The sequence below is a fragment of the Danio rerio genome, chromosome 1 (genome assembly GCF_049306965.1).
Source record: "Danio rerio strain Tuebingen ecotype United States chromosome 1, GRCz12tu, whole genome shotgun sequence".
In the NCBI taxonomy this organism is placed as follows: domain Eukaryota; kingdom Metazoa; phylum Chordata; class Actinopteri; order Cypriniformes; family Danionidae; genus Danio; species Danio rerio.
The window spans coordinates 46,015,673-46,039,377 of NC_133176.1; the positions used below are offsets into that span (position 1 = coordinate 46,015,673).

General features: G+C 36.4%; 2 protein-coding genes across 5 annotated transcripts in view; one reads left to right on the forward strand and one right to left on the reverse strand.

Moving 5' to 3' along the window:
• ctnna2 (catenin (cadherin-associated protein), alpha 2) overlaps positions 1 to 23,705 on the forward strand; it is an 814,561-nt gene that overhangs the window by 536,258 nt on the left and 254,598 nt on the right. The window lies entirely within an intron of this gene.
• On the reverse strand, positions 16,620 to 21,446 carry lrrtm1 (leucine rich repeat transmembrane neuronal 1). The gene has a single exon (XM_005160082.5). It carries the CDS (start codon positions 20,350 to 20,352, stop codon positions 18,778 to 18,780), a length of 1,575 nt encoding a protein of 524 aa, XP_005160139.1. The 5' UTR covers positions 20,353 to 21,446; the 3' UTR covers positions 16,620 to 18,777.

Below are 23,705 nucleotides of genomic sequence, written 5' to 3' on the forward strand. Positions count from 1 at the left end.
TATATATTTATTTTTTGTTAATTATTTGTTGTTATTATTATTATTATTATTATTATTATTATTATTATTATTATTATTATTATTATTATTATTATTATTATTCACTAATTCATTAATTTATTCATTTTCTTTTCAGCTTAGTCCCTTTATTAATTAGGGTTTGCCACAGTGGAATGAACCACCAATTTATCCAGCATATGTTTTACACAGTGGATGCCCTTCCAGTTGCAACTATTATTTATTTATTTATTTATTATTGTTGTTGCTGCTATATTTATTATTATTATTATTATTATTATTATTATTATTATTATTATTATTATTATTATTATTATTATTATTATTATTATTATTATATACAATTGTATTTATTTGTTTATTTATTCTATAACTATTGTTATTGTCACTATTATTATTATTATTACTATTATTATTATATTTATTGTTATAGTGTTTGAATGTATTGTAAATCTACATATACACTGGCAATTTCCCATTTCATTCAGTGTACGTTCCATTCCTATAAATTGTACGTAATTTGGAACAACATTTGAGTAATTTCATTGTACATGCATATAACATTGAATGCTGTAATTATCAACGGAAACTAACAAGATGTTCCATTTAGTTGTTGACACAAACTGCTTGTGTCCTAACTTTGTTTGAATTGTGTTGGAATGTCTTATATGTCCTTTGGCGCATCGTTAGTACGAACTTGGCACTGTTTTTATATCTGGCATATTATCGTACTGGCTTATTACTTAGATTTGGCTGGAAGTGTTGTGTTATATCCAACTCAGGGTAAATAGATTATATAGCTTAGTCTGTCTTTGCAAATTGATAGGACGGTAAACAATTATGAGGAAGCAGTGGGTAGAAAAAAAGGAAGTGGTTTGAAAATAATCCAAGCTTGATTCACACTTGGGTTCTTTACACATCACCACACACATTTGTTTGTCAAACAAGTGATTAGGGTGTTGTGTTGGGTTTGTTTGTTCTGAGCCAACACATCAGACAAAGGACTATTCAAAGGAAATACTAAACTTTAAATAAAACTGTAAATACCTCTTAAATGGGGAGGATAATACACAGTTGTTATCTAGATCAGTAGGTCAGTACATTCTGTTCTTAAAAATCAAGAAAGTCTAGCCAGTTCGATACCAGCTCAGACCAGGTTGGGTGCAGTAGAACCGGTGGGTTTAACAATTTAGCCTACCCAATTCACCAACCCGGCGGTCTTAGGACTGTGAAGGGAAACCATAACACTCAGAAGAAACCCACACTAATGCGGGAAGAACATGCAAACTCCACACAGAAACACCAACTAACCCAGCCGGGCCTCAAATCAGCGACCTTCTTGCTGTGAGGTGACAGCACTACCTACTGCGCCACTGCATCACCTAGGCAGGAATCAATTCTTTATGTAAGCATTTTTTTACTCAATAGTTTAAACAATATGTAACAATAATAAATAGAAAAAATAAATAAACATTTAAAATTATTCTCTTTAAACAAAAACAATAAGTGTAAGCCAAATCAAAGAAATTAACAAAACAAAACAATCCTTAAATCTAAAGTCTGAACTAGGCGACAAAAAAAAAAAAAAAAAATTATGGAAATAAAAACGGAGATCTTCAGTGTACACGACCCACGAACTAAACTAATTAAACTACAAAAATAAAATTTACACAGGTGGCAAAACTCTCAAAATAATCCATCTAAACCAAAACAACTGTCAAAGGCTCAGTTTAGAATCACACAACAACCATCAAATTATTTTACTTAAAGCCAATCAAGTTTCACAGTAAACTCAAATTACCACAATAACCTGAGATCATAAATCCCTAAACAGCCTAAGCATGTCAAAAACAAATAGCATGGAGCACAAAAGGTACGCCGAGGCAGAGTGCACACCACACACTGGTCTGTCGATGAATGAATAAGAAACCTGATGGTTGAGTAAGAAGCGGAGACGTGAGAAGTGAGAAAAATAAATGCACAAAGAAAAAAAAAAAACCTAACATCAAACATAACAACACAAATGAAGCTGTTTTTTTTCTGAGGCATCACCATCAGTATCATATACTTGTTGCATTTCTCATCGCATACAGATCATACATGTTGAACTCTGCATATGTTTGCGGTCAGCTATTTTCCTTGACTTCTGCCTCGGATCACATTATGGCTCGGCGAAGCAGCGCACCATGTTTAACGTTATTATAGCAGACTGACTCGCATAAGCTGACACTGACTGATCATGTTGCACATAGTGCGGTCTCGCCCAATTCATCTGTTTTAAAAGAAACTCCCTCCAATTTATCTGCCGCCTCTGAGCCCGGACAGCATGTTTATGCCCTGATAAAGTGCGCAAAGCTTAGAGTTTCCCCCCGTTCATTAGCATTAGCCATTCCCCCTAGTCCAAAACCTGCTCAATATTTACACCAGAGAGGATCAACAGATTTTTTTCTGCGGGGTATGTTGGCTAAACTACAATCCCGACGCCAAACCGTCAAAACCAACCACACATCTGTACCCATCACCTCCAGCGTCCTCTATGCTGAAAAATGCCCCCAGAATGGCTTTTTGAAGTGGGTAAAAAAAATCTCAGTGGGGTAAATATTAATTTAGGTAGTTGAGCCGGCAGTTTGGGATGCGAGGAATGGAAGCAAAAAAAAAAAGGATCTTCTCCACTGCCATTATTTAGAGTGCGGATGGGGCCGCTCTTTGCCTGAGTCTGCATTCATAAATCTCTTCTTGGCTCCATGAATGTAATCAGGTGCTTTGCAGAGGACACACACTGGCACAACACACTCCATCTCTCTTGTCAACAGCCGAAGCAACTCTATGGAGCGGTGTGATGGTGAAACTTGCACTTTTGGAATAAAAAAAATATATATAAGAGTGGGTTACGCATAAAGCAGAATCCTTTGGTTATTTTTCTACTCAACCTTTTTGAAGCAATGTTTTTTCCTGCCATGTTTTGCAAAAGGAAGAGGACAGGGTTCAAAGAGTGGGCAATAAGAACAGTGTTGTTTGTGGTGTACGTCAATGCGCATGTTGATCTTTTTACAAATGTAGGCATCGGCACTTGCTTTAAAGATTGTCAAAGGCCCGAGCATGAAAAGTACCATCTGTCTAAACTACAGTAGCATGGCTCTTTGACACATCTTTATTCTGTTTCATCTTCACTTGCTGCACATTGCTCTCTCTCTCTCACTCTCTCTCTCTCTCATACTCGTTTTTTCACCGTCATGCAGCCTGATCACAAATCCATTTGAAGGGTTGCTCTGTGTTAAGCTTTGCTGTCTTTTGTTCTTCTTTTGGCAGTATTTGAAAACTTTTGCTACATTTTATTTCAAAGTCTATGCCATTGTAATAATCAAAAGGATTAATTAGTTGTTAAAGTATTTTCATGTTGCTGTTACAAACTTTTTTTTTTCTAAAAAAGAAATATTTTTATTTCAATATTTAATATGGTTTTAACAAATCTCATTGTACAACAGTGAGATTCAGAACTTTGTAAAGTCAGGGACATCTCAGAGACATAATTTTGCTAAATAAAACACACACAGACACACACACACAAAAAGATGAGAAACATCACTCGAGTAGCAGTGCGATATGGCTGTATATTGGCACTGGTGGGAGGCGTGCGTTGCCACTAGGTTGCAGGCCGAGTGCTTAAGTGTGCCACCAGTGACGATATACAGCCACATTGCACTGCTGCGAGCGTGATATTGCGTTCATACAGCATTATACAGCATTGCGGTTGACGTCATTATTGTGTATATAAAAAAGAGATTCAAACATGGAGAGTCCCAAAAAATTACTTTTGTATAAGGAACTACTTTCTTCTGCCATTCATTCACATCTGAAACTATTGATACTTCACACATGTCACTTTAGAGCTAGTGTTTGAATGATTATCTAGCGTAATGTCTAACGTGATGACAAAACAGCTGATGTTGCTCACAGTTTAAGATTATAAAGCTAAACTGCATGAAATGCCATCAGTCTACAGAGATTCCCCAATATTTCTTTGTTGCAATCAGGATTTCACAATTAGTGACCCAGAACAAGCCAAAGCAAAGCAAACACGACCAGATTACTATGATATAAACACAGCACTACAACATACAATTAGAGAGAAGAACTTAGAATGTCGCTTACTTGTTTTATAATGATTTGATCAGCTGTAATTTGTACGTTTTTGTCCCCTAAGCAGTTATTATGCTCTCTTTGTCGCCATCTTGTGGTGGAACGTCAACCCTCTTTCCTCTGCTCAGTGACAGCTAGTGGCTGCCGATGGGCTGAATCTCTGAAATGATATATATTTGTTTTCTCCTTATAAATAAACTGCATAGTTGCAATCTAAACAACTACATTCTAAAAAATTAAATTAAACTGAATTCTAAAAAAAGTCTCAAAAGTACATTATGTTGTCCAACAGCTGAGCTGCAATATTTGTCAAACTGTAGTGAGTCTATTGATCTGCTGTCACTCTATGTGCGTGGAGTAATACACAAGGGTGAAGAGGATTTATGAGTGATGTTATTGCAGAATATCGCACGCCTATCAGCCAATAAGATGCGAGAAGCAGAACTGTTGTATCTATCTATCTATCTATCTATCTATCTATCTATCTATCTATCTATCTATCTATCTATCTATCTATCTATCTATCTATCTATCTATCTATCTATCTATCTATCTATCTATCTATCTATCTATATATATATATATATATATATATATATATATATATATATATATATATATATATATATATATATATATTCAGACATATTTTTTCTCATTATTATTCATTGCGACTTTTGTTCAAACTATTCTTTTTTTTTTTTTTTGCATACCATATTTTCGACAAGCTGTTAAAATATAACATTGATGAAAGAGAAACATGAAATTTAGTACACTCATTCACATTGTCTCATTTTTGCATAAATATATGTTACATTGAATGACAATGGGGTGTTTATTTAATTTTATTTTCACAGAAGTGAACTGATATATAATCATAAAATTTTTATGTGGTTTCTGTGCATATACATTACATATAAATTGCATATAAAATGTCTATTTTATCTGATGTAGACACCAATATGGGGAAAAAAAAAAGTTCTGACCATGTTTCTTTTTTGTTCTTTATCCTTTGCTTCCACCCTCTTCCGACTGGTCTTCCTCTGAATTTGTCTTCATGTTTCTCCTATATAGGTAAGTTTTTATTTTCTTATTTTTAAAATATTCCACAATGCGTTTGTGTGGCTTATTAACCTTTTAATACTCTATCATGGTTTCATACGTGTTGAGAAAACACTTGTTGTTTGGAAAAGTCTTGCTGGTTTACCTTTTCTACAGTTGTTTTGAATAGTAAATTCAAAGACCACCTTTTCAGAACTACTTGGCAAATGTTGAGCTGTCATATAGCATTAAAGAGCATTAGCTCCATTTATTAAATGTATTATTCTATAATTTATTAGATTTCTAATTTAAAACGATCTTGAAATGATCATTGTGAGATAAAATTGAGGATGCATCTTTATTTTTATGTGGACGTGGATTCTTGCTGAGACTAACTACAATCCATTGCATTTTTTCTTAGTTTATTTTGTCGTTTTTGTGGGAAACGTGGCATAATACATGCAGAATTCATGATAAATTGTTAAAAGGCATACACAACACATAAGAAGGCTTTCAGCTCACAAATTGCTTAGAGCACAAACATTATATATTTCTCATTTACCTAAAAGCTGCAGCATTGCTTTTTTTTCTTTGTTTGTGTAAAGAGAGCCAGTGATTATTTAACATACACAGGTCTATGGATGCAATATTTATCGATGACAGAAACTTATCTAAGCAATAAAAAGCTTATTTTTTTGCCTCATAAAATCTGCAAATTCAAAAGTAGCACTGAATATTAATTTGCTGCAAAAGCAATTCCAAAATACGCTGTGCTGAGCTCAGTGAAAGATAAATCTGAGATGGCAGATAATGTGCAAGTTTAATGTACAGTAAGTGTACTACTTCAGTACTGAAAGCATTGATAAGATTTGTTTTGATTATTTAAAAATAAGCAATTCCCTGTTATGCATATTTGCAATATGTCTAAGCATCAGGTGAGTCATTTATAAAATGTTATGTCAGTTGATATGTCTAAACATATTCATGTGGGAAAAAAATGTAAGCACATGAAAACATGCAGTAATTTTCCTTCGGCTTGGTCCTGAAAACTGTCAACATTTTCAGTGGGTCGCGGAGTGATTGGTCAAAAAAACAACAAAAGTTTAATTTTTTACTTATTTTGCTTATACCGGACTTTTATTTTGAAATTCGTGCACGACAACCCTACCGTTTGGCATGTCAAATTTCATTTGATTATTGCAACAAATTGGTCGAAGTGCAAGTACGACCCCGAATATGTAAAGTATGGAGATATATATATATATATATATTGACAACAAAAAAAACTTCAGTTAAATGACAGCAATAAAATATAGTTTATTTGTAATTCTCATGATGTATCTGTCACTACTTGTTTATGTTTACAAATAAATACAAATTAAGTATAATTCCTAAATTTGGGTCGCGACTTGATGACCATGTAAAAATAAGGGTCCCATGGCCAAACCAGTTGAGAACCCCTGATCTAGTGGGTCTTTTCATCTTTCTGTGCACATTTGTAATTTCAGGAGACTTAGCTTTGGCGAGGAACGGTGTTTGAAAGATACTGTGCTAACAGATAGCATTTAGGCAGATCACCTACAGCACCTTTCACAGGTTGCATGAAATACCATACATGTCACCCATTTTATTTGCATCAGTATCTCTTTAAAATTGTTAATGGTTGTTGTAAAACCCATATTGGCCTGCCAATAGTTAAATAGGCTTTTTTTTCTCCAGCATTCATTGTCCTTCTCAACGCAATCAAGATTCCTTATGCTTCCCTCCTAATCCCATTTTTTGCGCAGCGTTTTTTGATATCCCGCGGGGCAGAGGAATTACTGCGGAAATTACTGCTCTGCAAGCTTTCTTTTTTCCATCCTGTCAGAGCATAGAGTGATCAGCTGTTGTAACACAGATATCAGGTGGTGTGTTTTGTTTTTGTCACTTTAAATCTCATAACTTTTTGGTGCACTTTGAAACATCGAATAGATATGTAAATGACATATAATAGAGACATCAACAATAAATGACCTCGAATGAAGCGTTGTACAGCAGGTATATTTGATTCAGTTAGTAGCTTTAAATTTCAGCAGCATTTTCTTACTAACAATTAAAATTCGAGTTTATGGAGTTGTTAGACATTACTTTTTGATTTCTAGACATATGAAAACATAATTCGGCATTCACTAAAGACAAGAAAGCCACTTATGAGAAGAAAATTGTAATTCCAATGCTAAATATTGAAACAATGTGGAGCTGGTCCTTGAAGCAAATATGTTCCCTGTAAGCATGTGAGTATGTGAAATTGTTGGAATCTAGCTTAAACAGGAGAGCAGGCCGTACTTTCTGAATGTTGCAAATTGAGCTGCTGCTGTAGTTGCTAGGTAACCATACATTCCATCCATTCTCATGATTATACGAAATGCAATAGAGTGCTGCAGGTACAGTATGTCGTATTTTTGTTGCCAGAACCTGGAAATTAAGTAGCGTTTTAAGGCTTCTGCTTCCGTCATTCTGAGGTCAGTTGTTTTGTTTAGTTTTTTCACTGAAAGAATAGCTTTGTATTGTTATATTGTTATGTGACCATTGTGTAGTCTTGGTATACACTACCTGACAAAAGTCTCGTTGTCGATCTCAGTTGTAAAAGCAACAAATAACGACTTGACATCTAGTTGATCATTTGGAAAAGTGGCAGAAGGGAGATTTTTCTCATGAATCATCTGATGAACTGCATCCCAATCATCACAAATACTGCAGAAGACCAATTGGGGTTACATTCAGTATGGGGGCGTGCAAGAGATCTGCAGAGTGGATGGCAACATCAACAGCCTGAGGTATCGACATTTGTGCTTCCCATTACATTGCAAACCACAGGAGAGGGCACATTATTCAGCAGGATAGCGCTCATTCTTATACTTCTGCCTCCACATCAAAGTTCCTGAAAGCAAAGAAGGTCAAGGTGCTCCAGGATTGGCCAGCCCAATCACCAGATATGAACATTATTGAGCATGTCTGTCATTTATTCTATACTTTACATTATTTTTTGTTAAGTGACAAGACTTTTGTCTAGACAAAGTCAGACCTTACTGTTCTAATTAAATCATTAAAAATCAAGGCATGATCATTTTTTATTTTGGTAAAATTAGCATAATCTAGAGGCAATTGCCTTTTATATAAGTCACTTCCGAATATGATCTACCAAATGATAAACTTGAACTTATTTGTTGTTCCTAAAACTTGGATAGGCGACAAGACTTTTGTCAGGTTTTGTAGACTATATCAGTTGTATTTAGGGTTAAAACATGTTAAGATGGCAAAGCAGTGGGGTAGTAGGTAGTGCTGTCGCCTCACAGCAAGAAGGTCGCTGGTTCGAGCCTCGGCTCACTTGGTGTTTCTGTGTGGAGTTTGTATGTTCTCCCTGCATTCGAGTGGGTTTCCTCCGGGTGCTCCGGTTTCCCCCACAGTGCAAAGACATGCGGTACAGGTTAATTGGGTGGGCTAAATTGTCCATATTGTATAAGTGTGTGTGTGTGGATGTTTCCCAGAGATTGCGGGTTGCGGCTGGAAGGGGCATCCGCTGTGTAGAAATGTGCTGGATAAGTTGGCGGTTCATTCCACTGTGGCAACCCCGGATTTAATAAAGGGACAAAGCCGACAAGAAAATTTAATGAAATGAACGTTTTATGATTATCATAATGGAAAATCATAAACACAGATATTTTATGCAGTGATCCATAAAGGCATTGTAAAAACCATGTTGGGTTATTACTGAGGAGTTCTAAAGTATAAGTTTGGCCTGCAAAAGTGATATCATTGCAGTCTTACATTAGGAGTTTTTAAACAAAGTGTAATGTGATGCATGATCAAAATAGGTTCAGATTGTGGTTAGATTAAAGTTAGACATTCTTTCTGTGATATACATCATCACTGTCAGATGATGTCCTCTTAAATCCAAACGTTGCATGTCAGCGAATGAGAATCATGAAGCATATGTTTGATGTTGTAAAAAAAAATGTTATGCAATGCCTATTTAAAGTGGATCTATTATGCTCTTTTTACAAGATGCAGTATAAGTCTCAGGGGTCCCTAGAATGTTTCTGCAAAATTTTAGGTCAAAATACCCTTAAATCTTTTATTATGTCATGCTGTAGATGCACATATTTGAGTGGAAGATAAAACGGTCACATTTTGGGAGTATAAATTCAAAAGAATTTCTACTCCTGCCCATTCCCATACCAAAAGACACATAAGATATATATATATATATATATATATATATATATATATATATATATATATATATATATATATATATATATATATATATATAAACACCACAAAGTTCACATGAACACAGTTGTTTATGTATGTTAAGATAAACATGTATATGTATATATACAATAGAATTGTAGTATACTGCAACTACAAATTAATGATAGAAAATTATGTAAGTAGCTTAATTAGAATATTTTTCTTACAAGAATGTGGTTATTGTTACTGACATATGCTAAAAAAAATCAGCTATTCAACCCTTATGGGCAGGGCTTGTGATGTCATTGATGTGGGAAATCTGGAACAGCGCATTTCAGACACTGCATCTGATTTATGGGGATTATAAAAAGGAGTGGGTGGATTTTGCTATTATAGGCTGGTTGTTTACACACACTGTGGGCACACATCAGTGTTCATACACCATGTACAAGTAATTTTTGCATAATAGGTCCCCTTTAAGGCTGTGAGACCAGATGAGAATTCCTAGATTAAGACACTCAACAAATTAGCATTAACAAACATAGTGTTTCTTAAGTACGGAAATATGTGTGGCATTACTTGGGGTATTTATTTATTTATAATTCTGACCAGAAGTTATGTAGCAATATATTTTTTTAAAAGAAATACCACATGCCTGGATTTATTTCATTCATAAAGTCTGCCATTTCTGTTTTGACTGTCAAATACTAAAACAGTATGGAGCTAAATTAGTAAAAAAAAAATTATATATATATATATATATATATATATATATATATATATATATATAAATTCACAATTCACATAAAAAATGCAATTTTTAAATTCAAAACACAATTCATAAAGACAACACACAATTCACAACTAAAAATCAGATTTGTGTATTCTTGAATCGTGTTTTGAATTTACGAATTGTATTTGTGTATTTTTGAATCATGTTTTTATTTCTCCAAATTGGATTTGTGTATTTTTGAATCCTGTTTTGAATTCACTAATTAGTTTTGTGGATTTTTAAATTATGTTTTGAACTTATAAATTGATTATGTAAATGTATTATTTTTGAGACTGATCTGGCTCCATAACAAAGGCATATAGACCCTTTTCACATTTCTGTGTTTCTCAGCAATCGAAGTCATCATAGTTTTGTAAACCCAGAGAACAGTCAATGGGGAAACTACCACAAATACAAATTTACCTTAGATACAAAAAAAAAAAAAAAAAAGACAAAAACTATAGTGTTTTCACCACTTTTAAATGAGGGAAAATATAAGAAAATGTGTGAAACAGATAAAAGCAACCAGAAGAGAAAAAAATGTCAAAATGTTACAGTTACGCCCTTAGACGCCTCATTAGAAACACCTTGAATAATTGTTAACTATGTTTTATTGATTTAAATATTTTTACATTGTTTTTAATGCCATCTTTTTAATGCAAGCATGGCCTTAAAAGATCGCTTTAAAGATGTAAATATGTTTTAATATTAATATTAAAAACTGTCAAGGTGTTTAAGAATCAAATGAATGTTGATATGCATCTTGTGAAAATGTCTATTGATTGAAAATTAAATTAAATTTAATTTCATTTCATTTAAAAAGTCTATAGATTTTTATACAAGATGCTTTGCAACATTCATCTGATTTTTAAATAAGGTTTAAGGATTTTTAAAGGATTCTTAAATGATTCTTTAAGGATTTTTAAGGATTTTTTGTGAATCAGTGGTTCTTCATGGTTTGTAGTGTACACAAAGAAGATCATTTTATAAATGATGTAAATTGACAGTCTCAACACATTTAAAGCTTTTAGCTATTACTTAAAAATTGAAACGTTTTAATAGTTTTTAATATTTTAGTCCTCATAAATAGTCCTCTTCATTGTACCATAAACCGTCCACTGTAGCTTTACCTGCAGTAAATATACTACAGATGCAGACTTCAAAGCATTAATATGCCCTGATCTCTACAACACTCTCACTGCTCTTGTTCTCTCTCTCACACGGATATCATCAAACGCGCTCTCAGGTAGCTCTGTCTCTCAAGGGTTTCTGGGAAAAGTCACAGTCAGGGTCAGCAAATAAGTACCACTGTTTTCTCACATTTCAGATATTTTTTCACATATCTGCATAAACGGAGAACGGCGAGGTGTGACCCAGTGCTAACTTTCTGCTAACTCGCAGAAAATAACAAACAGCATTGTTCCAACACTGTACGGCCCAGTGCAGAGCCACAAACACGAGACAGATGTTACTAAACATTTATCCCTGAGCATTACTGTTCAGCCTCATGATATCTGACTTCATCTCGTTTATTCATTTTATTTTTCCATTAATATAATGACCAACATGTTCACTTTTTTTTCTTCCATGTGTTGTTTTGTAATCCATGTCGATGCATCTTCTCTCCCACTCACTCCATTGTCTCTTCATCTGTAAATGAAGTCGTGGGAGTGTATATATCTGTATAAATGAGCATTAAAAGCTAAACCATGAAAATGAGTCTTATCTGACACCATATACATCTATTATACACAGCTTTTTTTGTTACGATTTGCTTACATTTTAAAATGGCACAATGCCCCTGCGGCGACGGTTAATGTGATGCCAGTGATGCAGAAGCACATACAAGAATGATTATGATGATGTTGGTAATTATAACGATGAGTTGGAGGATGATAAAGTCATCTTGTCTATGTTTACTCACTTATTTCAATGGAAGCAAGTTCTTTACTGGAACTTTATATGGCAAATAATAAGTACGGTATCGACTCGAATACATTTATGAGTCACTGAGGGAAGCAACAGTCAATTCTTGTGGAGATTCTTAATGTTGACTTCTAGAGTCCCGGTCAGTGCTGTGCATTTTGGCAGGGCATCTGTTTATGTGTGGGTGTTTTATTATGCGAGACCAGAGGCAGGGAACGGCACACAGGGGCATTCAATCAACACTGAGAGACAGCAAGCAAGGTTAATTAATTTGTTAAGCATCTGGTGCTCTATCAAGAGGCTCTGATGAAATATCTGGATTTTTATGTATGCTGATAGCGCGACACATAATGTAGTTTTCCCATATCGCCGACCTTCTATGAATTAACGCAAGCCATCCATCGGTTATTTCTTATGAAATGCAATCTGTTTGTTTGATACTCGAGGAAACTTGGAGACGTGGTCTGGGTTTTGACAGTAAATGCTAATACCCAGCACTGAGATGTCCTGCGGTTTTTACACACAGTTGATGTTACATTTCTTTCTGATGTATTGTTGCTTTTTTTTTTAAGCAGGCAATCTTTTTAAGATTCCTAAGGAGGAATCTAAAGAGACACAAGTGAAACAGTTGTTTTTGTACAGAAAATAAATTGTAGAGATATTAGATTAATGTGAATCGATGTTGATAAGCAACTTAAGTTTGGCCTTCGTTGGGTGTTTTGGGCAAATCTGAAACGTATCATTAAAACTAGAAAATCCATTTATTTTAATAGATAAAAACAATGAATGAATGTTTATAAACTGAGATGTTATTACAAATGTAAGCTAGTCACTATGTTAATTTACTTTAATTTGATTTACTTCCCTAATTAAACATAATTTGAAACAATGAATGTACTGTATGCATAAACAGAATGAAATACAGGAAATGAAATAACATAAAATAAAATGTTAATGTTCATAAACAAAATTTTACAAAAACTATATTAAAATTGAATAAAATATAATACAATGTAATTCCTATCAGTAGGGCCAGACAGAATCTGTAGACATTTTTTGCTATTTCTGCTCAAAAAAATCTGCAGATTTATATGGAAAGATTTTGGGAATGTCATAACTAAAAACTGTAGATATGAAAAAAAACACAAGTGAAACTGTTATTGTTTACATGCAGCAAAATTGTAGAGATGTCAGGCTAATGTGAATTGCTGTCAATAAATCAATTAAGTTTTTTTTTTTTTTTCATTGGGTATTTTGGGCAAATCTGAAACGTATCATTAAAACTAATATATAAACAAGTATTTATTTTAATAAATTCAGGAGTTCAGGAGTTCAGGAGTAACTTAACTAAAAACTGAACATATGAAATAAAACACTAATGAAACAGTTGTTTACATGCAGCAAAACCGTAGAGATATCAGATTAATGTGGATCGCTGTTGATAAATCAGTTAAGGTTATATTTTATTGGGTATTTTGGGCAAATCTAAAATGTATCATTAAAACTAATATATAAAATTTCATTTATTTTAATAAATGAATACAGTGAATAAATGTTTATTATGAGATAATATTGAATATTACAAATGTAAGCTACTTGCCACATTAATTTGCTTTAATTTGATATACTCAACTAATTAAACACAAGTTGAAGCAATGAATGTAAGCATTAACAAAATGAAATACAGTAAATGAAATAACATAAAACCAAATGGTAATGATATCAAACAAAATCTAATAAAAACTATATTAAAACTGAATAAAATATTAAAAAAATGACAATTTAATCTAAAACAGAACTCATATACTTGATCAGTACAAGAAGAGGCAGCAAAGATTGTACTCCTTACATAAATTAAGATATTTTAATATAGAAAAATCACTCATGTGCATGTTTTACAGTTCATACATTCAGTAACTGATATCTTTTCCTTTGCTTTATTGGTTTAATTCACTAAGTGTGAAAAATAAGAGTTGTTTGGAGAAAATTGTAAACCTAGGAGGAAAACGGATGACTATGGCTCAGTTATACCATAGACAAGTTTTGAGTAAAGCTCAGAGTATTCTATCAGATATTTCCCATAAAATGCATCACAAGTTTTATCCTGTCCTTTCAGGTATTCGATACAGAACTCCTATTAGTAAAATAAATTTAGGGTAGATTTGTACTGTATAATGTGTTTTTGAGTATTATATGTGATATACAGTACTTGTATGCTGCAATCAAATTGCCTATGGGACATATATAAAGACTGACTGACTGACAATTTAATACCTATCATAAGCCCAGACAGAATCTGCAGACATTTTTGTTATTTCTACACAAAATTAAAAAAAAAAAATCTGTGAATAACTAAAAACTTAATTTATAAAATAAAAATTTAAAAATACCTTTTAGTTTTTAGTTAATGTTTACAATGCAAATCCAGTTAGATTCAGTTGTTTGGTAAACAAAGCAAGTGTTTTATATAATATATCTACTAAAATAATATTAATATTACTGAAAAAATGGAATAAATATAAATTTACACACATTTACACAATAAATAGATTTGCACATGCAGATTACGTATGGGCCTACATGTCACCAACAAAAGCTAGGATGACATGCAAATGTATTTATTACAGCTTATTTAAACATATTTTTGAAATACCAGGCCCATTTTGTTTATTTTTTGCTATAATAAATTAAGATAATAAACATTATCTTAATCATTATCATTATACACACATAAGACTATGTGAATCATCTGCTATTCATTACCAAGATGATCTGCATGGATGGATTGAGAATTTGTTTTAACTCTACATGTTATGTTTGGTGTCTGGTCATCTTTCTTTGTTTAGCACTACCTTTAAATCTGTAAGCATACTAGAGCCCGACTAATTCAGCTAATATGTGTTTGCTGTCCATTTATTGTTATAATAAATTAAGATAATAACCATTATCTTAATCATTATTGTTCTACATGCATAAGTCTATGTGATTCATCTGCTATTCATTACCCAGATAGTCTGCATGGATAGATTTAGAATTTGTTTTAACTCTACATGTTATGTGTGATGTCTGGTTTATAGGCCGGTATACATTTCTGAAGGTATGATAACCTTGGATAAAATACAACGGTTTTACACTATCAGGGTATTGTGGTTATTTCTCTAAAATAAGTTATTTTTAAATGTTTTTTTTTTAAACTTTTTTTCCCCCAATTGAATGCAGCAGAATTTATTTCAGAAAACATTTATGTCTTAGAACAGTAAACATGTAAGGCTAATTAGCTCAATTAAATCATTGACTTCTGCTTTCTTTAAAAAATACATTAAAAAAACCCTTACATATACCTTAGGAACGGTACAGCCAAGAATTTTAAGCCTTCCCTTGTCCAAACCGCTGTAAACCTTAAAACCGGTTATCATCCCATACCTAGTCTGGTCATCTTGCTTTATTTAGAGCACTACCTCTAAATCTGTAAACATGCTAGAACCCTACTATTTGGGATCTTCATATTCAGCTAATATGTGCATGTTGTTCGTGCACACACACACATATACGCGCACACACACACACACTCAGACTAACAAGGTCAAAAGCTAATATCTTGCCTGAACACTTGGCACCATGGCCTCCTCTCTGATTGGAGAGCTCACCCCTTTTCTCACTGCTTGAGCTTATACTTTAGTGATCAACCAGTGATGTCCTTCTTTCTCTGATAGTGCTGGGCATATTTCCAAGTGTTCCCCACACTAATTAGCCAAAATATCAATAAAAGATTGTTGTATAAATTAAGCATATCCCCCAGACCGCCTCCCCTTTATTTTTCTCTCCGTCAACACCAGCGGATTATTTTTTTCTTCCTCTCTAAAAGTAGCGAGCAAGAAAGTCTGTAATTGGCTAAAAGCTATCCGTATTGATTTTCCTTGAGCCTCATCAATAGCGGTATTAATTATTAGAGTTAATTGTCTCCAGTTTGAGTTCGAGGGCCGAGGGGTTTGTAAGTAGCATATGAAGGAGGAGAGAGATCCAGATTAAACAAAACCTCCCACCACTTCAAATATTCATCGTGAGGAAAAAGAGAGAATAATGATAATTAAGGGAAACGGGAATTCGAGACAACTCTCAGCAGCGGCGAGATGAAATGACAAACATGCAATATTGATTCAAAATAAGCAAGAGAGGCTAAAAATAGGCCAGAGAAGTGCTTTGATTGGAGGAGGGCTTAGATTCGTTTGGTGTTAGAGAAGAGAAGGATGAATGGAATCAAACAGCTCGCTCTACGGCTCCATTGTTTCCCCTGTTGCCTCGCCGTTGGTACAGTTAACAGCTATTGTTAGTGAAAGACATGTTTTTGTTTCTCTCAGCCCAACCACCTGTTTTGAAAAGTAGAATCATGAATAGCTACAATTTCGTTCGCAATTTTTTTTGGCAGTACAAGGAACTGCTGTCATTTCATTGTAGTGTTGATGCTAGGAATCTGCCACTCAGTCAAATAGAGATGTTTTCGTATTTTTTAATACTCTCCAGAGGATTCATTAAAAACCCAACCACATGTTGGAGTGCACATATTGAGGGATTTGCTTCAAAAATATGTCATGAACAGTATCATTCAACAAAAGGAAACAAAAATGGGGATAGAAAAACATTGTAGTCCGAGAAATGTCAGATGTTTGTCACGTCACCTGACAAAAAATATAAGCATAAACAGCAAAAAAAAGTCAGAAATTAATCAGAAAAGGGTGAAGCGTGTCACATTGTGTATCATTTACAACAGTAGGAGTACATTTTATTGGTTTAGCTTGGCTTAGCTTCATATACGCATCAAATACAGTGCTGAAAATAGAACAGTTTCATATCAAGTATTAAATGACTCAAAGGAGGGGACGGGACTTTGGAATCCATAATAAAACTGTTTCGATTTGATTGTAAAAATATCTGCTCAGCCTTACATTGTCCCTTTAAGGCATGTCCCAGTCATACATGACACATGAATATAACTTCACACATGCAGCTGGTCAGAACAAGCTGAGTTCCACCATTTTCAGGAGACGACACAAAAAAAAAACACTCACTTAAATAGTCAAATGTAAATGCATACACATACATGCGCTCAGACACACGCACATTCTCACACATCTTCACAGTGGCACGTCCCCTATGCTTACTAAACAAATTCATTATTATAACAGCCGAGTGAGTGAAGTGACGACAGTTAATGCGAAGTGAGATCTCTCGTATTTATAACCAGCCTGCTTTTGTTATTCGGTCTAGGTTCTTTACGCTGTGGCAGTAATCCTGAGCTGAGCTTAGAGAATGCATATAGACAAGCAACAGGCGTTTACACAGACACACACACACACAAAGCCTGGGCAAGAGAAATTCACGGGCTTGTTGCTGCGGTTTCTCGTCTTCCTCTACTGCTGGTGTGAACACTAGGGAGCAGCCTGTACCTTCTCTCAGAGGCCCTGTGCTTTCACCAGCATAATCGCCACTGATGCAGGACACACACGATCTGACAAACCATCAGGATGATCACTAAACAACGGGTGACCACAGGGCACGTTTTAAAAGTAATGTGACATTAACAGAAACCATCAGTGAAATATACATCTAGAATCCCGCTAATCTTTCCAAAGCAAAACAAAGTCATCATGGATAATTCAATGCGTTTAGATTTAAATGCATAAGGCCTTCTTTCACACTGACTTTTACCTCTAGGTTGAGATGCATGTTTTCTCTGTGGAAGCAGTGAAGGAATTAGGTCTTAGACACTCCGTGTCTTGTTTATTTGCACAGCACACAAATGACTTTATCATGTGGGATCGGATCAAATCGTGTCAGCCTGTTTTGTTTTTGCTAGTTTGCTTAATCTAGGATAGGTACAACGGGGGCAACTGCAACAGCCATAGCAATCAAGCTTTGCACAGTGATTATATCTTGGGGAGAGACGAGGAGATCGGAATCTTAGACTGAGGCTTAACATTTCAAATGAACTGAAGCGCTCCCAACAGCCCTGCTTATTTACATCCTGCAACACTGCAGAGCTTATCTTTCCCCCATGATGACAGACAAAAAAGCAACCCTTCAACTCACCTGCAATAATGAGTACTGTGAATTGCAATTCATTTATTTAAACATTTGTATTTTCCTTTTTTTTTCTTCATAGATTACAAAAGAAATAGGATAACATCTTGCATTTTTATCCCCACTCTTGCATTTCTGCTGTTAACATATTTTACATAGAATCTTGAATTTTTTTATTTTTTTTAGGGTTTCTTTGTTTTGTTGTTTTCCACTTCAATTGTGTCTGTTCGTATGTTTGTTACCATGGTGTACTTGATGTCCTCGGTAGCTTTAGAGAGTTCTAGAATATCCTGAAGTAGAAAGACACGTTAAAGCTCAAATATCCACTTTTCACAAGAGAAGCCAGGACTGGTCAGCATAATCATTCCACATCTTTTGCATCAAGTGCACGGGTCTCACAGTCAGATTTCCCCACGAGGCTGTTGAAATCAGCACTAAATCCATGTTTGTAGTCCACTCACACTCCAGAACTGTAGCTCCTTTTGAGAGCAGCAAAATTGGGTGCCAAGTTAACGTATGTTCCATATCCACCCATACATTGATTTGTAAAAACTGACATGGGTGGAATATCACACTTCGCACTCTCGAGATGCCTGTTGCTGGCACTTGCAAGAACCATACTCATTGATGATGACAAGTCCCCCATCAATATGGTTGGGTTTGTAGTCAACGTAGTACTCGGATGCAGACGTAGTAGCCATCTGCTGCATGGTCTGCTTCTGCTTCTGCTTGCGACGCTGGCTGGTGAAGCACTGCCTCAACTGCCTGACACCCGCTGGGAAACATTTCCACGACACATAGAGCATGAGGACCATGATCAGAAAGGAGAAAATGAGGGCCATGGTTCCTGTCACCACTTTGTGGATCTTCATGGTGCTCTCCAGGTCATCAGCAGAAGCGGTCACTGTTAAGGAGTTGGTCACCACTTCCCCACCCTCCATATCCTGTAGGTCGTAGGGATTTTTTGTTGGGCCCTCATATATGAAGCCTCTGGGTCGGTTTCTGGTGACAGTGAAGGTCTGTGTGGTTGCTTCCACATTGTCCTCGCATAACTGAAAAGCATAGACAGCATCCAGAATGTCCTCACCCTGTGCAATGTCCGGGTTGGCACACAACAGGCCACTGTCACGTTGTCCCTGGAAATTGCTAAGCCAGGAAGCCAAGGCACAGACATTCCTGCTGCATTCCCAGTCATTCCCTGACAGTGTGATGCTGCTCAGTGATGTCCATGAGTCCAAAATCCGTTGATCTATGTAAGTCAGTTTATTAGAGTCCAGCATGAGAGTGTTCAGTTTGGGCACGCTCTCAAACACATGTGGCTCGATGTACTCGATCTCATTGTTGGAGAAGTCAATCTTCTCCAAGTAGTCCCAGGTCCACTCAAGGGTGTTGACCACTATGGTGGCCTTATTGTTTCTCATGTAGAGAGTCCGCAGGGATATGAGGCGGGGGAAATGGGCTAGGTTGACTTTCACCAACTCATTGTGCTCCAGATGCAGCTCAGTAAGCTTAAAGAGTCCGGCAAATGAATTACGTGCCAGGCTCTGCAGCTGGTTGTAACCCAGATCCAGGAATTGCATGCTCCTGCAATCCTGGAAAATCCGCACAGGGATGAATTTAAGGGCATTGTAGCGCAAATGTAAATTGGTAAGCTTCCTAAGGCCATGGAAAAGGTCTGGCTCCAAGGACTGAAGTCTGTTATAGGATAAATCCAGTATTCGCAGATTGGGCAGAGGTCTAAAGGTCCCGTTGGGCAGACTTTCTATACGGTTGGTGCTCAGATCCAGCTCTTTAATCCTTCGCAGCCTCTCAAAAGCACTCTCCTCGACAATCTCAATATTGTTATGATCCAAGTAGAGCCAGGTAAGCTGTGACAGGCCCACAAAGTTCCCTTCCCGCAGCTCAGAGATGTTATTCTCACGTAGGGACAAACCAATGGCGCTGCTCAGGTTTTGGGGGATATCTGTCAGGTTGAGTCCCTCACAATACAACTGCTTGTTGTCGCATCGGCACAGCCTCGGACAGCTCCCCCCCACCAAAGGAACTATTTTCAGAACAATGCCCAGGGAGCACAGTATCAGCCCAGGGGGCTTCCTTAGCGGCCACTTTAGGTACAGACCAATTAGAAGGAAATCCATTAGCATGAATATCCTGCAGTGTTAAAGAGAAAAAGTCCATTGAATCTTTCAAACCTTGGTCATTCTGGATTTGGTCATTTGTTACTCCCCAAGTCTTGATATGTATTTATAGAGAGTATGGATGGTGATTTGTTACTTAAAGAATCAAGAAATCCAGCCACGTCGAAAGGAGAAGAGCGGCGGCAAATAAACGACAAGTCACTTCGCTCATGTTAGATCAGAGAAAGGAAAAGAGAGACAGGGAGGTAAAAAAAAAATGCTCTACTCGAGAATCAATCGCACATGAAAGGATGCCTACTCACCCCTTTCCAGAGGCTGACAACCTCTATTCAGTTGATCCCTTTGTGCCGACACTAATTATGTGCGAAACTAAAAAAGACCCCAGTGTGGTACAAATTCAACCCCCCCTCCTTTTCATCGGACACCAGATCCTGGCAGACTTACAATGTCTTAGTTCTCCTCGTGTGAAAGAGCCAAAAAGAGAAGGAATCCAAGTGGCATTCAGCAGGCTGATAGGAAGTGCAAGTTTCCCGGGCTGCATGCATGAGCGCTGTCCTCTCTCCGCCGTTCCTCTGCATTGACTGCTGCGCCGATCTGTGGGAGAGATGAGCGGGGGAAAAACACGCACGAAGGAGGGAATAATCCACTCCAAACTCTCCCTCTCCCTCTCTTTCCTCCCTTCTCGTCAAAGACTCCCGATCTGTCGTCGCAAATCACCATCCATAACCTAAAGTGATCACTGACCTGCACAATGTACATTTGGTAAAGCTTGTTGGCATTCTGTAAGTGCTCGCTTCTTCACAATTATACCCATGCTAAAGCTGTGTGATCTGCATAATTATTTTCTTTTTTTTTTGTTCTTTCCTTTTTTAAGTTCTTTATAGAGCAGTAGTATCCAAAGATCAGAGATGATAGTGTTTGAAGTAAGACTCGAATCTTCAGCTTGCTCTTCTTTGCATGAAGCTCATTTCCTGTGGTCTGCGGAGGCTGTAGATGCTGAGGCTGAAGGCAGGCGCGGTGTACGGGGAGGAGAGAGATGCTCAATCCCTTGCAGCAGACTAGTGCACTGGCAGTGCATGCAGAAACACCTTCTGTTCACTGAGTGTCGTAAGCCACTCACAATTCAGACCAGGCTCTCTCTCTCTCCCTCTCTCTTTTTTTTCTCCCACCCTCCCTCCACCTCCTCCTGCTGCTTTTTTGCTCGCCCTTTTTTTTCAATGCTCTCTCTCTCGTTCTTTCTTTTCTACTCTCTCTCTCTTCTCTGTGCCTGAGACAATTTGATATTTAAGAGAGGCTGTGCTTAAACTATGGTTTAAATGAAACACACAACTGAAACATTACATCCCTCCCACTCCCCCATCACCAATCCTTCCTCCTTAAATAAAATGAATTGGAATGCACCATCTTCCTGCCACCATCTACTGTTACTAATACGTGGTTTGCTTATTATTGCTGATTAACATCCTTCTAATAACTTAAGCAGTGTGCCAATTCCTTGTGGCTTTGATGTGTTGAATGCATTGTTTACTAGTGAATATTTAATCTGTTGTTAGGCATGGCACATGGGTACAAAACTTAGCCTTGATTAAAAAACTGTTATTTATTAGTTTGTATTTTTTATTTGTTGCCTTTTTTGCCATAACATTTGCTACTATAGAGTTCCTTCATATACAACCGACCAACCCAGGATGGCAACTACAGGATAGCAATCTAAATGTATAGTATTGATTATTTTTTAAGACTTGATAAATAGCATCATGCCACTATGTTCCAATGGCTGGTTACCCTCACTAGCTGAAGAGCTATCCCAGACCAATATTGATACGGTCTCTGAGCGAGATGAATGTGTTTTTTGCCACACTCCAATCGGACCATCAGACTGAGTTCTAAATGGCATTGTAGTGTAAGCATTGCCTTTTCAGGCTGTTAAGCTGTTGAAAAATGAGCATGTGCGCGGCAAGCAATGTAACGGCACCACGCTCCATATGTCATAGCAGTTTGCTGGTCGTACACATTTAGTCCCCGGCAAGACAACTTGCCTCTCCTCCCCCTCACGCCCCAGCACCACCTTCACACGCCCTCATCGGCCTAGTTCGAAACCCCAACCGATACATTTACATTTCATAATGCTGCCTGCCCGGGCTTGTTTATCACAGGCATTTCAAGTCCTGCCATCCAGTTGGAATACAGATATCATCTGTTGCCACTTAGCCAAGCTTACATAAATATTCTGCTCAGGAGCCTTGTTGCAGTACACCGCGGATTGCAGTCCCCAGGCTTGTCATTTCATTCCGATTAATTTTCAAGGACAATGAGCTGTGACGATCCTGTACATGAAGCTAGCATGTGTCTGTTGCTTGGCCTGCTCTCTGATAGCTGCCATCGTTTTAAGATCAGCCTTTTCCTTTGCTTAGAATACTGTGAAATACAAATTAATCTCATGGTGAAAATATGCCACACGTAGTCTCCGTAGTCTGCTAATTGGCACAGGAGTCTGCAAACAAGGGCAAGTGAACAGCATATACTCAGATTACCTTAACTCGCAACTAAAACACCTACGCCTTGAGAAAAAAAAAAGCTCACTAAGCTTTTTTTTTGCACAACATAGACTTGAGAGAAACACTGGGGTATTGGATCAGCCTCAGCTTGCTCTTGGGGTAAAATCAACAGATCTTAGAGAAGCTGACAAGAAGGCAACCGTTATGAGCATATCCACATTGTACCCCATTGCATCTGAAGCAAAATATTTACTTTCTATTCTCCGGGTTATTATATAAGACAACCATTTTCGGTTGTTTCAATAGTGTCTCAAATCTATTACTAGCTTCGTACTCAAAATGCAAGGCAAAGATTTGACAGAGATATGGATGTGCTGAGCTCTACAAGCGGAAGGGGGAAAAAAGCCCACGACCGTGGCCATCCTGAAGTCTGATCTGTCTTTCCTCCACCTTGCCCATCAGTCTTTAGTTGTAATAAATGGCTGCACCATCAGCTAATGACTTGGTGCCCAGTAATGACTTGACACAGCGATGAGAAAATGTGAGGATCTGAGTCATTCCTTATAGTCACTCTGAAACATTTTGGCTAGAGTGGTCCCAAAGTTTTGCTCTACTCTTAAATGAGAAGATAAAAATAAACTTTGAGCAAATTCTCACTATGTTCACATGTCTACACTCTTATGAATTTACTGTAGAATCTACAGTAGCTTACTTGAAATGGTGTAAAGTAACTAAATACAAATACTCAGATTACTGTAATTGAGTAGTAATTTACTAGGTCGTTTTAAAAATATGTACTTTTACTTTACCTAGAGTAAATGTTATTGCTGTATCGGTACTTTTAAACCACTACTTTCATTC